At 46.3% G+C, this 16,170-nt stretch overlaps 1 protein-coding gene across 4 annotated transcripts in view; it reads left to right on the top strand.

Moving 5' to 3' along the window:
• Positions 1 to 16,170, top strand: part of PRDM15 (PR/SET domain 15) — a 439,353-nt gene that overhangs the window by 379,815 nt on the left and 43,368 nt on the right. For all 4 annotated transcript variants that reach the window (XM_085621221.1, XM_085621224.1, XM_085621222.1 and 1 more), the window contains one exon: positions 9,897 to 9,977. In XM_085621221.1, coding sequence (XP_085477347.1) covers positions 9,897 to 9,977 — 81 coding nt within the window. The remainder of the gene's footprint in view (positions 1 to 9,896; positions 9,978 to 16,170) is intronic.

The following is a 16,170-nucleotide window of genomic DNA, read 5'->3' on the forward strand; positions in this document are numbered from 1 at the left end:
GAGGGGGAGAAGCATGAGGTGGAATCAAGAACCAGTCTCTCCTAGTGTCTGATATTGTCAGAGTTTAAGCGGCATATCTTGGTGGCAGTGCAGTTGTGAACATGGAGATGCCCACCTAGGTGGCATAAGTGTGCTGTTTTGGGCATCTTTTTTGATGGTCTGTCTAATGTGTGCTGTTTGGTGGTGTGCGTAGGCAACTCAGATTCTAATTGGCACGCATGTGTTGTTAACATGTTACCCAAATATATGGCATATCTATGCAGTGCTGGGTGAGTGCACAGTGTTCTGTTTATCTTGTTGTTTCATTATTCAAAATATTTCCCCTGATGATGTCATATATGAAATCATCAGCGATTTCTCTAGTGATAGCTAACATCGAAAAAGTTGGAGAAAGTTCTGAAATCAGGAGTGACCTGTTGACACAGACGCCTCGAGGCTGTGCATCCTTTACTATATATGTATACACACACCCACACACACCACTCACTCCTCAGTTTAAATGATTTATAGATTGGATGGTCGACTTAAACTAATTTTCAAAATGCAAATACAAAGAACTGTTAGATCTCTGCACTATAAATTAAATGTGAAAGAAACACGTTCGTTATAGATTCCTCACCTTTTAGAATTACCCCCAGGCGTCAGACTGGATCCGTAAAGTTTTTCGTCAGCAGTACCTCTGCGCGTCGGAAGGTGGTGTCGGTCGGCTCCGGGTCCGTCGTTGGTGTCTTGTCGCCGGGATAACATCGCGGTAGCTACTTAGACGTCGCCCTCACTCGCTGTGTCGGTTCTTTCTTTTTCCGCGCCAGCCAGAGCAGATCTGGGAAGAGCGGTACCTCTGTACTTTTTTGGATAACTTTTCCTCGACTTTTCTCGACTTCTTTTTTTGAGTCTTCGACTCCTAAGGGGCATGAGGAATGCCTGGCTTCAAGCCATGCAGTTCCTGTCATCAGATGATGTCGGTGACAGATCCGCACTGCGTGTCTTTTTTGCCTGGAGCGCGACCACGACCCCAAGTCGTGCTCCGACTGCCGATCGATGGTGTGAAGGCTTTTTGGGAGCGGTCCCGAAAGCTGCTTGAGCACCGGCAGTCGGCTCCGCACCGTTCGAGTTCCGGGTCGCGAGGGAGGTCGGGGGACCGGTCGCGGAGCCACCATCATTCCGGTTCAAAGTCTTCGAAGTCTTCGCACTCGGGGTCAGGTAAGTCGGAGCATAAGAAGTCGAAGAAGCATCGTCGCTCTTCGACTTCTCCTCGTCGGTCGGCAGACCCGACGAGGGACGCGGTGGTGCCGCTCCGCGCGTGGAGCCTGAAGTCGACTCCGCATTTCCCTCCCTCTCCGCGACCCGGAGCAACTCCCGCCCAGCTTCGTACATTCTACAAGGCGATGCACGCGGTCTTCGAGCGGCCCGAACCCGCCGGCGCGCCTTCGGGCCCATGAACTTGGTTGGGGGGGGCCTAGGCCTTCGCCGGAGGATCCGGCGCCGCAGGCCCCCCTTGGATCCAGGCCTGGATCCAGATCGGCGCCCTGATTACACCTCCACCGGCGCCACTTCCTCTGGCACTACTACCGCGTTCAACACCAGTCGGCCCCCCGGCCGGCGTCGTCCCCGGCCTCCATCCCGACGTGGAGCCGGACCGACATCGTCTGACCCGGCGCCGAGAGGGGTTTTTATGCCCCTGTTCACTCCTGGGGTCCCTTTTCAACCAGAATGGCACTCAGATACTGTGGAGGAGGACTGGGAGAGGTCAGGTGACCCTCTAGCTGACCAGGACAGTGAACCGTACTGGAGAGAGGAACTGGAGGATGCCAGTGGTTTGGACACGTTGCCTGACCTTGGCATGTTGTCTCCTCCTACCGTGGCTACGGAGGAGGGAGACTCGTACGCAGTGGTGTTGCGTAGGGCGGCCGAGGCTCTCAACCTCAAGCTTCCTACGGTGGCAGTCAAGACTAACCTTCTTACAGAGGTGCTTCAACTGGCTGCAAGGTCTTCGGTGCCCTTGCTTCCGTTTAATGAGGCCCTCACCGACATCCTTTTGGGCACATGGTCCAGGCACAACACCGGGGCTCCCATGGACAGGATGATTGCCCGACGCCACTGCCCGGCTCCGGGCGACCCCTCTTTCCTTTCCCAACACCCCACCCCGGAGAGCTTGGTGGTCCAAGCCTCCACTTCCAAAAGCGCCTTCCCTACCGCTGCACCGGAAAGGGAATCCAAGAAGCTGGACTATCTTGGAAAGAAAATGTTCTCTTCCGCCAGCTTAGGACTGCGGTCCGTACACACTGCATGTCTCTTGGGCCGTAATTCCCACTTGGTGTGGGTTACGGTGGCGCAAGTCCTACCTCGGTGTCCGGCGGAGGCCCGGGCAGTGCTCTCCCAGGCTATTGCCGCCGGTAGGGATGCAGCGAAGTTTGCGATACGTTGTGGGCTGGACACCGCGACTCTCTGGGCAGGACCATTTCAACGTCCGTAGCGCTTCATCACTACGCCTGGATGAGGTTGACTGGTTTTTAAGGGGATGTCCAGAAGACCTTGATGGACATGCTCGCCCCAGGCAGTCGTCTTCCCACCTCCAGACTACGGCCAACCTCCTGCATTCGCTGGGGTTTTCCATCAATATGCTGAAGTCCCACCTGATTCCCTCTTGGAAGCTCCTCTTCATAGAAGCGGTTCTGGACACAACGCGGTTTCGGGTCTATCCTCCCAAACAACGAGTCTGGGACATTCAGGCTATGATTCCGATCTTTCAGCCTCTGTCCTGGGTTTCGGTCAGAATGACCCTGAGGCTGGTGGGCCTCATGGCCTCCTGTATCCTGCTGGTCTATCATGCCAGGTGGCATATGCGGGCTCTGCAGTGGGACCTGAAGTTCCAGTGGGCGCAGCATCAGGGGAATCTATCAGATTGCATCCAGATCTCGGAGGGCACTGCACGACAATTGCAGTGGTGGCTCACGAACCAGTATTGGGTCAACGGCAGATCTCTTTTCCTTCCCCAACCAGAGTACACAGTGGTGACAGATGTGTCACTACTGGGATGGAGCAGCCACATGGGAGAGGCCGAGATCAGAGGCCTCTGGTCTCCGGCGGAGTCCGGGATCCGCATCAACCTTCTGGACCTCGGGGCGATTCGTCTTGCACTGAAGGCATTCCTTCCCTCTGTCCAGGGAAGAGTAGTGCAGGTGTTCACAGACAACACCACCGCCATGTGGTACTGCAACAAACAGGGTGGGGTGGGGTCGTGCACCCTATGTCAGGAGGCTCTGCGCCTCTGGACATGGCTGGAACATCAGGGCATTTCCCTGGTGGTTCAACACCTGGCAGGTTCCCTGAATGCCAGGACGGACGAACTTAGCCGCAGGTGCATGATGGATCACGAATGGCGTCTTCAATCGGAGGTGGTGCAAGGTCTCTTGACAGTGGGGAGAGCCTTGGTTAGATCTATTCGCCACCAACGAGAACTCGCAATGTCAGCAATTCTGCGTGTTGGAATTTCCAAGGCGGCACTCACTAGGCGACGCATTTCGTTGCGAATGGAGTTGCGGTCCTGTTGTATGCCTTTCCGCCTATACCACTTCTGCCCAAAGTGCTGAAGAAGATCAGGCGCGACCGGGCCCAAGTCATTCTTGTGGCTCCGGATTGGGCACGAAAAGTCTGCTCAACATGGCCATCGATCCTCCTATCCAACTGCCTCTTCGGGAGGATCTTCTGTCTCAGCAGCAGGGGACGGTCCTCCACCCGAATCTGTCCAGCCTCCACCTCCTTGCGTGGAGATTGAGCGGCGGCAGTTTACATAATTTCACTTGCCTCCCGAAGTTTGTGATGTAATCTTGGCAGCCAGGCGTCCCTCCACTAAGACGGTATATGCCTGCCGATGGAACAAATTTGTGGCATGGTGCACAGCAAAGGCTGTGGATCCTCTTTCTGAGGTTCTCTAGTTCCTCTTTTCTTTGGCCCAGCAGGGCTCTGCTCTGGCCACTATCAAGAGCTATCTCTCGGCCATTTCTGCCTTCCTTCGGCTTCCAAAGCAGCCTTCCCTTTTCAAGTCTCTGGTTGTTAATCGATTCTTAAAAGGCATACCTCATCTCTTTCCTCCTATTCCTTTCATTATGCCTCAGTGGGACTTGAATCTAGTCTTAACTTATTTAATGTGCGCTCCCTTTGAGCCACTTCACAACTGTCCTTTGAGGCTTTTAACTCTCAAAACGGCATTCCTGGTGGCCATCACTTCTGCCAGGTGAGTGAGTGAGCTCCAAGCTCTTTCTTCAAAGCCTCCTTTTCTCTCTGTGCATCCGGACAAAGTTGTCCTCGGAACCCGTCCATCTTTTCTGCCGGAGGTTGTCACTGCCTTTTACATTGGGCAGACCCATCAATTTGCCCACCTTCTTTCTGCCTCTGCATCCTTCCAAAGAGGAAGAGAGGCACCACCGTCTGGCCCCCAAACGTGCGCTGTCTTTTTATCTGGACTGCACAAAACAGTTCCAGGTGGATGACCAGCTCTTTTTTGGCTATGTGGGTGCCAAAAATGGTCGGGCCGTACACAAACGGACTATCTCTCGGTGGGTCGTTTTGTGTATCAAGGCCTGTTATTCTCTGGCGAAAAAGGAGCCTCCAGCGGGGTTGCGCGCCCATTCCACCAGGAGTTCCTCTACGATATCTGTCAGGCAGCTACGTGGGCATCGTTGCACACCTTTACGAAACACTACTGCCTGGACAGTCAAGTCCAGAGAGACGACTTCTTTGGCCGTTCTGTACTCCAGGACTTTCTGATGTAATATTGGTTTGCAGACCCACCACCGGGGTTGGTATTGCTGGGGTATCTATTCTAAGGTAAGGAATCTATAATTACCGTGTTCTTTCAGATGAACAAGTTACTTACCTTCGGTAACGATATATCTGTAAGAAACATTAGTTAGTTATAGATTCCTTACCGCCTCACCCATCTTCCCCATTCTGCGAACTGATTTTTAGGGTACAGGATATCCTTTCATTGCCCTAGTTTTGTGCCCCAGTGGTCAGTGTCTTGCATGGCTCTGCGTTTCTGGCGTGGAAAGTCGTGTACAGAACTGACGTCAGCGTGCAAGGGCGGCATCTAAGTAGCTACCACAACGTCTTCCCGGTGACACGACGCCAACGACGGACGCAGAGCCGATCGACACCACCTTCAGACACACAGAGGTACTTCTGACGAAAAACTTTCCGGATCCAGTCTGACGCCTGGGGGTAATTCTAAGGTAAGGAAGCTATAACTAACAAATTTTTCTTACAGATATATCGTTACCAAAGGTAAGTATCTTGTTTGTTAATAATCTGATATCTGTTTTACCATGATATTCTCTCTGCGTGATGCCTGTTTTGATTGTACGTTTCACTGCACAGTCAATGAATGTATTTATTGTATAGTTAAAACCATTACAAGTGTGTTCAAAAGTTAATGTGCACAAATGGTAACATTAGCATACGCAAAAATTGTCCTCTATAGCTCATAAATATTGCCAATTTCTTAAATGATAAATAATCCAATAGTTTTTCTTTATTAACCTTCCTACTTCCTCAAATTTGCTTGAAAATGCACAATTTATCCACTCTTTTTTTTCAAAATTTTCTCGGGATGAGAAGCGCCACGAACCCCCCTCCTCGTAGGTTGTTCGGGCTCGCTCTCTACGCTCGCTCGCCGCAGTGCAGTATGGCAATAATTTTACACCTCACCACTCTCAAATGTCACCAGCCGCCACTGCTTGGAATCATTAATGGTACGGCCCGAGATACTCTAGAATTGAGTGAATATACTGGGAATAGACCCCAGATCACTCTGGGTGATATATCTAAATAGAGAATGATATCGGCGTATAGTGAGAGAAGGTGTGTGGCATGGTCTATCTGAATACCATGTCCTATTGCCTCCTTCCGAAGTTTAATGCATAATGATGCAAGTCCAGCTAAGTGTGTCAAAAGCTTGCCTCCTGTCTAGTGAAATGCAGCCGGCTCTGGGATGGTCCACGGTTGTGAAAGTCAATACATGATATAGCCGCCTAATGTTGAGGGAAGTGCTACGGCTAGGTACAAAACCGCATTGATCTACATGTATCAGTTGTGGCAGGTATTGAAGTAGTCGGCGGGACAGTATTTTACTTAAGATTTTGTACTCCGTATTTAACAAAGAGAGAGGCCGGTATCCGGGACAAATCCCTAGGGTCTCTGCCTGGCTTTGGGAGGGAGGTGAACAGTGCTTGCGTCGTGGTGGGGGGGAGAAAACCTGTGTCTAGTGCTGCCTTATATAAGCGCTCTAGGTGGGGGAGAAATACTGTCGCATAGGTGTCGTAGAACTCCACTGGGAGGCCATCCAGTCCTGGGGTTTTGTTACGTGGAAGCTCTCTAATCGCTTCCTTGATTTTGTCTTTTGAAATAGGGTCTGCTAATTCTTTTTGGTGTGCCAATAATTATTGGGGGTTTCAAGGTGGTTCAGGAATTCATCAGTCAAGTCCTCCCCTAAGCCCATTACGTGTTGAAGGGATGGTGAAACAAGGTGCAGACCCAAAGAAAGGGGGAAATCAGGGGACCGGGGTGAAGGCAGGAGCTTGATTGTGAGACTCACTGTATTTTGGGGGGTGTTCAGCGCAGTTTTCCAGCCATCTCTTCGGGAGTCACAGCCGACGTAGGGTGGTGTGAATCCAATTGTGCGTGCAAATTGACGCATGTGGCTCCAGCAGGCCCGATGCACCCACCATAAGTCAGGGCTTGCTGTAGTGCAGTCTCGGGGGCCCGTCTGGCGGCCTACGGCTTGGGATTTACCGTTGTGCCCGGTTTTCAGTGAGGGGGCCCTGAGCTCGAATAGCTTGCCGCTGCCCACCCTGGAGCATCCCCCCGCTCCAATCGCTATCTGCGCTTTGCACTCACCGCCGGGTAGGGCCGGTTGAGGAGAAGGCTCCGGGGTACGCTTGGAGCCACGAGGCCCAGTGCTTTGTCTCAGACTGGTTTCTGGAGCCGGCGCATCCCAGACTGCAGCGAGCGCCCCGAGCTCGAGCCAGCAGCCACGTCGCGCTCCGGAGCCCCCTCGGGTAGCTGCTGAGGTACAGATGGAGTTCGCAGCTCCAGGGCAGCGTTCTTCACACCCTCGCGACACCTCCGCTTTGGGTGATTGCGGCGGCCATACACAGTCCACAGCAGAGGACGCTCGTCTCGGGCAGCGCGGCTCTGTATATCCACCTCTGGGGTTCCATCCACTACACCTGGTTCTTCGTGCACTTAGGTTAGTAGATGTGTAGCTCGGCATGGCCTTGCAATGCAGTGTATTTTCCAGAATACTAGGCCCGGCCTGGAGCTCGACTAAAACACGTCCGCCGTGTTCAGCAGTTAGCCAAGCCCCCCAAAGAAATCCTGTTATAGGTGATTGTAGTTACATTGCTAAAGGTTCAGTGAGCCACAACTGATCTAAGCCTGGAATATTATTGTAAACATAAGGTATAGCGTAGTTCTAAGAATACACCCCGTGTCCCTGTCACAAATAATCTAAACATTTCACACGAATCAGGCATTAGAATTGCTGACATCCTCTCAGAATTCTCATTCAACTGCTGAAAGATCGCTTTTCTTCGACTCAACAAAATTGAGTTGATCTAGCAGTAATTAACTCCCCAAAATGGTATTAGTGGAGTGGGGACTTATTCCTGAAAATTGGATAATCATTTCAGAATTATACTTTTTTGCGGGGCCAGGGTTGGGCTTTCGTTCTGCATGATTGGTGGGCATGTTTACTGGATACTTGAGTATGACCAAACATATCACAATACATTTTCCCATGTGGTACATCTCATTAAAAATTTGAGAATCCGTGAATCTATCAAAAATCTATGTTTTGTCTCTAGTGTTCCTAGGTAATGGATTTGTACCAGAACGGCACAATTATACAGCCTATTCCACATTTATTGTGCTGTGCTCTCAGACAATATTGATGATTCCTCAGGTGACATGTCTTGTAGGCCCCTGTTTTTGGGATCTTCTCTTCCCTGTGAAGGGAACCCATTTTGTCACTGGTCTCATAACATAAATACGACTTATTTTTCCCTGTATATTCTTTGAAGATTGAAATCCAATACCAGGCATAGTGCGTAGCCATCGGTCAGTCCTTCAGAACCAAATGATGTCTCTGCCCAATGATACTGGTTTTAGAATCATGTGTTCTATGAGCTGCCCCTGGCCTTTCAATAGTTTCTTCTGCCGTAGATTAAGTGTACCAGCCAATTATTTGTAACTATTATTCCTGATACCAGGAAACATGGGTGGATTGTTAAAGCAGCCAGCCAAGTCATTGTATATAACATTTAATATATGGTACGTTCTAGCAAAGGTGCCTACCCTTTATTTTTCCAAATGGTAGTACACGAAGAGTATAATGAAGTCAAGAAAAGACTGTATTTGTAAGTGATCATTCACAAATTTGTGATGTACATGTGATCACACTGCCTAAACGTCACTACATACGTCTTGCATTTAAAGGGACCATCCAGTGTAGAGGGAAAAACTGGTTTGCAGCATGAGCTGCTGTATATCACATGCTCTACACAACAGTTCTTTTTGCCCGGCACTGTTTTGCAAGCAGGCCCCTACACTAGGCATTCAAGAATGTTCTTTTGTTTGAAGATATTAGTTTGGGTCTGAAATCTTTGTGACATCATTTGCCAGATGGCCTATCTAAGAGAGCACTTACACCATTGCAAAACATTGCACCACAGTATAATTGCCCATATACAGACCATACAAGAAAAGGCTCTTTAAAGAAAATTACTGCATTATTCACAATCCTTTGATATGGTGTGCCCTGCTCCTGACCTACTCCTAAATGTTTCCATACTGGCATGATCTCTGGTGACATCTATTGGAGATATATATACATATATCAGAAATGCAGAAACGCGTTGCAGTGAAAGAATAAAAACGTGAAAAATCGAGCTTTTGTGTCGGTGTCTGGTTTCTACCATGGAATTGGAGCTGGTGTTCATATATATATACTGCCATGATTATCATTAAATGAGTGAATTTGTGAAATTTTCTAAAGGGCTTGTTAAAATGTGAACAGAAGTTTGAGTGTATGATTTACTTAACTCTTGGCTTCAGGATCCCACGGCATATTATTCTCTATAAGTAGTCTTAAGTGCTCAAGTCTTACAACATCAAGTTGAAATGGAGTAATTGAGCTTTCTGGCAAGAATCTCCTCTATCTTTTAGAGAAAATGGTAAAGAATTGATACAAATCTTAACTTTGGGACTGTGCCACTAGAGGCCTCTTGATTTGATTTACATCCAAACACACAATGTAGAATTGCTCCCTTTGAAGTGTTTTTAAATGTCTTGCACCCCTCTAGTTTAGCAAGAAAGAGATGCCTTTGGAATAATGAGCCCATGTGTATCTCTTAGTAATTTGTGCAAGTAATATTTTGAGCAAGTAATGGAACCTGTTATAGATTAGATGGGCTGTTCTGTTGTGCTTATTTTTCTTTTGGAGCGTGAGCTGTTCTTTATAAGCACCCTGCAGTCGTAGCAGCTAGGATTGCGATATTGGGTTATAGAAAATACATGTAGCCAAAAAAGATTTCTTTACAAAATTCTCAGGATGTACTTTGTTTGGGAGGCACACTGAAGGTATATTTAACATGTTCTTACTTTTGGATTTTCGGTTTCAAAAAATTATTTTATTTCTTTCATGAAGCTTCTTTTACAGCATGAGTTCCAAAAAATAAATCACATTGGCATGGTAATCAGTTTATTTTTAATTGATTGATTGATTGGTTGTAAATGTTAATGAGTCTTCCCATTTTCTTTGCTAACTATGACCTGGTTTATTTTGTACATCATGCTGAAATATCCATCGTCCAGTTTTAACAGCCAATTTTGTCTTGTAGGTTCTTTCAGTTCGGATCGAGGATTTAGATGACCTTTCAGAACCTACAACCATTGATGCCTCCACCATTGGAATTGTCCAGGTAATATCCAAAAAAAGGAGCATTGAAGGCTGAGGAATGCCTGGCTCGTTTATTCAGATTTTCAGCTGCAAATGCTCATTGCAGACAAATTGTAGAAATTGATTAAGCCTAATTAGATTAGGATCTCTCACATTTTCTGACCTGAGAAAGGCGTATGAAAATGTCCCACCCCTTGGAATAACAACTTCTGGAGCATGTTTGGTACTTAAGGGTGTTCAGATAAGTGCTTTAAAATACATGCATTAAGAAAAACAATACCTTACATAACCAGAGAGCAATCTTAAATCAAAAATTCTTGATATCTTACATGTACCAAGAATTGATTAAACTTCAGCAAACAAGCAATCACACATTTACTGAAGAACAGCAACATGTATTTAATGCTGAGATTGCCTGAGCAAATCCGAATGTTGGCACTAACCACTGGTTTGTGCCTGCAGTCTACGTTTATTGAAGTGAGAAGCAGGTAATTAAGAAGGCTGAGCCTTTGTGCCCGTTTAAGATGAGATTAGTTGGATCAGCGCTAATGTTCTTACTCTCCAGATGTTGCTGTTCATTAGCAGACATTTAATTCCTATTTCCTTCATTATGCTCCTTACCCTTTGGCTTGGGTCATTAACATCCAGACCAGACAACACTTGATTAGGACATTAGAATTTTATGAATACTACTGTAGACAATAGTTGCAGAGGGCCCATAATGTTTCTGTGTACGTTTCTCCATTTAATTTAGAAAATTCGACCCCCCAAGGTGTGGGACATTTTCGTAGCAGTATAGCCTTTCTGCGCTTGACTGTGGTGGTTTTTAATTTTTCTCCCAGACACTATAGTACCTCACCTTTGACTCAGGCCCATATCTCATTAAAAAGTAATTTAACAACTTGAAGAGCCCTGAGGCATCAATGCTACATTACATTCAGTGATCGACACAGACATTTAAGGCATGGTTTAGCACCCTTGTTTTGTGAGGCAAATACCATATGTTTTAATCTGAGTACTATTATGAGGTGTCAGTTCTCAAAGTAGGTTGCAAGCTCTCAAAATCCACAGATGTATAAGTGCTTCAACCCATGTGTATCCTGGTGCCAGTATGGCCGGAACAATTGGCATGATACAGAAAAAAACAGCCTTATCTGTTTGTACTGGGCGAGGCTGTCGGGCTTCCTAAGTGCAAAGGTTATTTCAGTCATGTCTTTGTGACTGGAAGATATTTGCCTTCTAGAGTGCCCATAGTACTTCTTCTTTATCTTGAGGTTTTCCAACAATTCCTTGTCCTTTTGATCTAATAGACCTACAATGTTTAAATGCACTTAACTAAGCTTTGTAATCTATCAATGTTCAATATTAGGGCAGAGTTTCCCGCAGTTTTGGGGCGAGCCACGTGGGCCTTAATTTACTAGAGAGGACTGAGAGTGATTGGAGAGAATGTGATGGCCATCAGGGATACATTCAACTTTTTTTCCAAGGAAGTATTTTTTTTAATAAACCAGTTTTTTTCCAAATTGGACTTTTCAGTTTACATCAGTTTGTATCAGCAGTCAACAAGTCTTGAAATGTGGTCGGGTTACTTATTTGAAATTGAAAATATTGCATCATCATCCTCTTTTACTGATTCAACAAATTAAGATCAAATCCAATCAAACGACTGGGATTGTCTCTCTGAATGTTGCATCTCTGCTGAGCATATATAAATATATTTTCTTAACGTTCTTGAGTTATCGTAATTTACATTTATTGATTAGTGTGTCTTGGCTCCGTTCCTTTTTAATCTGTAAATAAACGGGTTGGGGGAGGCGCTCCTGAACGACAATCAGGACTTTCCTACAGTAGCGGGCCATCCGATTCCAGCGCTTTTGTACACGGATGACGTGGTGCTGATGTCCCGTACTTCAAGTTGGCCTTCAGCGAGTCTTAAATAGCTTCTCCTATTTTATGAATCAGCTAGGCCTAAGGGCGAACACAACTAAAACCTTTATTATGCGTTGTGGTAAAGGCATCAAGAAACAAAAGGATATGTTTATTGGAGGGCAAAAAATCGGAGTCATTACAAAATTTTCGTACCTTGGTATTCTTTTTGCCTCTAATGATACATGGGTACAAGCAGTCTCCACTAAAAAAATGGCACTTGTACGCACCACTTCTGCTCTAATTGCCTTCTCAAGAAAACTGGGCAAAAGACCACCGGTGGAACTTTTAAAGATCTACAAGGCTAAATGTGTTTCAGTGGCAATTTATGGGAGCGGAGTCTGGGGATTTGCTGAGCCTTTACCAAATCAAAGAGTAGAAAACTCGTTTTTAAAATATATTTTATCTGTACCAAATAGTTGTGCCACAAGTGTTTGTCATGCTGAATTAGGCCTGTCATTTATTTCTGACCTAATCAAGATTGAACCTGTGCTCTTGTGGCACAGATTGTGGCTTAAAGAAGAGGCCAAATTGAATAGAGACTTCCTCTCAGACATTATGAAATTGGAGGGAGCAATGAGGATACCATGGCTCAAATATGTTTTTAACTTTTTAAACGACCTCGGCCACCCAGAATTTTTTACTAATCCTAGTACCCTCGGCACTATATCAAGGAAAGAACTAAAAAAAGAGGGTTTGTTTCTGTTGGAGTCTGCCAGAATGACTACAGAGATTCTAAAACCAACAGTCTTGCACAACCAGATGGTTTTAAGTACTTTTAATATTCAACCTTATTTAATTATTGTTCAAAGCGCTTATGAAAGGTTTTTGCTGACCCGCTTTAGGATGGGAACTTTTCACCGCCTTGTTACATTTCCCACAATGAACGAGTGGTCTCAAAATCTTTCACCTTGCCCTTGTGATAACATTTCATTACAGACCACGATTCATGTTATTCTTTTCTGTAAATATTATTCTGTATTATGGACCACATATTTAAAACCTATTTTTAAACAGTTTGGATTACGTCAATGCCGACCTGCCTTATTGGCCTTGCAATTACTTGACAATGAGTACAGAATTTATAGTGTCACTATTTTTTTGAAAAAAACTCTTTTATAGGAAACAATTGTTCAATATTTGATTAATTCTTATCAAAAGCTCTTTAAGTTTAATACTATTTTATTCACAAAATGTTTTTAATGAACAAGTGTAAAGACTTTTTGTTTTCTTTTTATTGTGCTTTTATGATTGTTTTTTGCTCAAACATTCGAATAAAGCTTTCTTGATTGATTGATTAGTGCAGTCAATGAAAGCTTCTCCATGTCATTCCCTCCCAGGGGTGCAAGTGAATTCACAAAGAACAATTACAAGCATACTGTACATAGTGGTTTCTCAACCCCATTTGTGTCTGTCAGGGCTCTTAATATTTTATTAAAAGCGTGGCTGCATTTGCTTATATCTCCTCTTTTGGTCTCTCTGAGCTTTGCTGTACTTAGTCATTCCATTTTGCTATTCTTAAGGCACTCTTCAAATTCCTTCCAAAGGCAGGCACTCTGTCTTTTTCCTATGAACAGTGCTAGAGCAATTTATCTGCTGTTCACTTTTGTCTTTAGGATGTTGCAAGTGAGACGTATAGGCTTATCTTTGGTATCTTTAGTTTTTTTATAAGCGTTCTAAAGGTTACTTCAGTGAGTAATTTATTATTGTCTGTCAGTATTCTCTGTACCCGGCATGACCATACCATGTAATAAAATGTTGTGTCTCGTGTGCAACATCTAAATGCCCTTTAAGACAGTGTTATTGCTTTTTTGCCCTCTCTCAGGTTGAATAATAGATGCAGCACACTGAGTCCTGGGTTCTTCCTCCCCAATGTCCCAGCCATTCTAGATTTCTCACATCATTTTCCCATGTGTTAAGAATTGTCTGGGTAGGATATTGCTGTTGCTGCTTTGTACCATGTCATTGAGTGGCCTGGGAGTTCCTGCATTGTAAATTTCTCCAACTGTATATTTATAATGCGTATTCAAGGAAATGACGGACGGAGCGCTGACATTTTTCAGACACTCACCCCCAGTCACAGATCGGGGTTGAATCCATCATTGTTCTTTAGCTCACTACGCCACCCCAGTTCAGACCCAGCCATATGAAAATCAGTCTTGACCCTGTCCCTCATGGGAACAGTCCAGCCTGAACTGCCAAGCCAGGTCTTCCCTGAACTGTAACCCTGCATCCTGGGACCTGTTTCAGGGTAACACCCCATATCAGCCAGGCTAGCTTGAATCCAGTGGCAAAGCGAGCAAGGGGCCCATGTCTGGGCACACCCCCCGCCAACTTACGGTGAACAAAGCAAACACAAGGAGATAATGTACGGAGCCCTGAAACTTTTCAGACACTCACCCCCAGTCACATATCTGGGTTGAATCCATCATCATTCTTTTAGCTTTTTCGCCACCTCAGTTCAGACCCTGCTATATACAAATCAGGTTTGACCCTGTGTCATGCCCCGTGATCCGGATCGATAGACGGTCCAGTATATAAGGACCTAAGATGCGTACGAACGCGCTTAGCGTTCTAGCTGGATGCCTGGTTTCCGTCCTCGCTTAGCTTGCCTGACTTCCGGATTGTACTTCCTGTTTCCGTTGTCGCGCTAGTCAGCGCTGAGCCTTCTCGGGTTCTGCCCGTGTGTTCTGTGTATTTCTGAAGAGACTTTACTGCCGTGATTCGCGAGCCTCTCTGTCATCTGGAGGCCCGCTTTTGCTCACGAAGCATACCGCGGTGATTCGCGAGCCCCTCGACCATCTGGAGGCTCGGCTCTGCTTAAGTAGCATGTTTTTTGATTCCCGCCAATTGCGGCGGATTTCAGAGTGAGTGCCAGTAATCTACTTTCCCCAGGGCAGCTGTGTCGTGGGGGTGCTCACTCCTGGGTGGTGGTTGGGTGTAGACACAAGTATATCCCACGCACTGTGCCCTCGGTTCCCCTCACTAAGGATAAGTGTTCCCAAACTCCTCTACGGATCATTACGCCCAAGTTGTATCATATCTTCAGTTGAGTCCACACACTTCCTTCCCCTCCTTGCACCGGTTCAGCCCTTCACCCACCTCTCTTCAGTGGTGCTGGTCTCCCCTTGAAACAGAAGACCGTCTTATCCATAGGGGACGCTAGCGTGGACCACGCCATAGTGACCAGAGTTCTTCTGAAGCACGGTAACCGCGCTGTGCGCTACTCTTTTTTCTTGCACTTAAGAATTTAGCACTGGGTGGGCGAATATAATTATTGTTTTGTCTTTCTCCCTAGGAGTTATCCTATTCACACTACACCTTTCGCTATTACATTCCATGTGGAAATAGAGGGACGCATTTGTATATATTCCTAGTGAGTAAGAGGTCGATAAGAATTGTGTATCATCGTTAATGTTCTAGGTAGACCATTCACTGAATTGTTTGTCTTATAGGGTATCCGAAGTAGAAGTTGGTTTGCTCCACGCCTGCCCCCCGTCCTTAGTCCCTTACAAATCCAGTGGAGGTGACATCTCTTATGCTAAACAAGACCCCCGTGGTATGTGGATTAGGGACTTGTCTCTGGCTGGGAAATGCATAAGGTGATATGTAGTTTAAAGTAGAATTTTCTATTACAGCACGCACAGAGAAGAACCACGTCATTGGCGCCAACCTGCCACACCTCTGAAGTCACACCCTCCTTCCCTTGTTTTGTTACCCTGTTTTCCCCTGGCGTGCCATCCGGTTCTCTAGGGTTTGATAGAGACGGAAGGCCGTAGGGGAGGACGGAGACTTACTCTTCTGATTCCTGACGCTCCTGCAGAAGATCCTGCGAACCCTTACACCCTGTGCCTCATGAGAACAGTCCAGCCCGAACTGCCAAGCATGGTCTTTCCCGGGCCGGAATATTTATGATGCACCCAAATCACTCCAGCTAGGGTATCTCTGCTTTTCTGTGCCCAGCTGCTGTTCACCCCCTCATCTCCTAACCCCAGGTCGCTATGGGCATGTCAGAAAAGTATGGTTCTTTTGAATTTCAGATTTCTAGTGGACCTGCTCCAGCAACAATGAGCTACCCTGATAAAGTCAGGGTGATTCCTCTTCAGGGCTCAAAACCCAATAGGACTGTGGTCAAGTTCCTCCCTGTTCAGTAGATCATAGCAGCTTTTCTTCCCTTGAAGGTGTGTCAGAAAACCAGTGCGCCACCATTGTAGTTGAAAATAAGGTTGTAGTCGAGGATCCCCAGACCTATTTCTCATTGGTAGTCTTAGCTTGCCTAGGGCCTCCCA

The sequence above is a fragment of the Triturus cristatus genome, chromosome 8 (assembly GCF_964204655.1).
Source record: "Triturus cristatus chromosome 8, aTriCri1.1, whole genome shotgun sequence".
Lineage (NCBI taxonomy): Eukaryota > Metazoa > Chordata > Amphibia > Caudata > Salamandridae > Triturus > Triturus cristatus.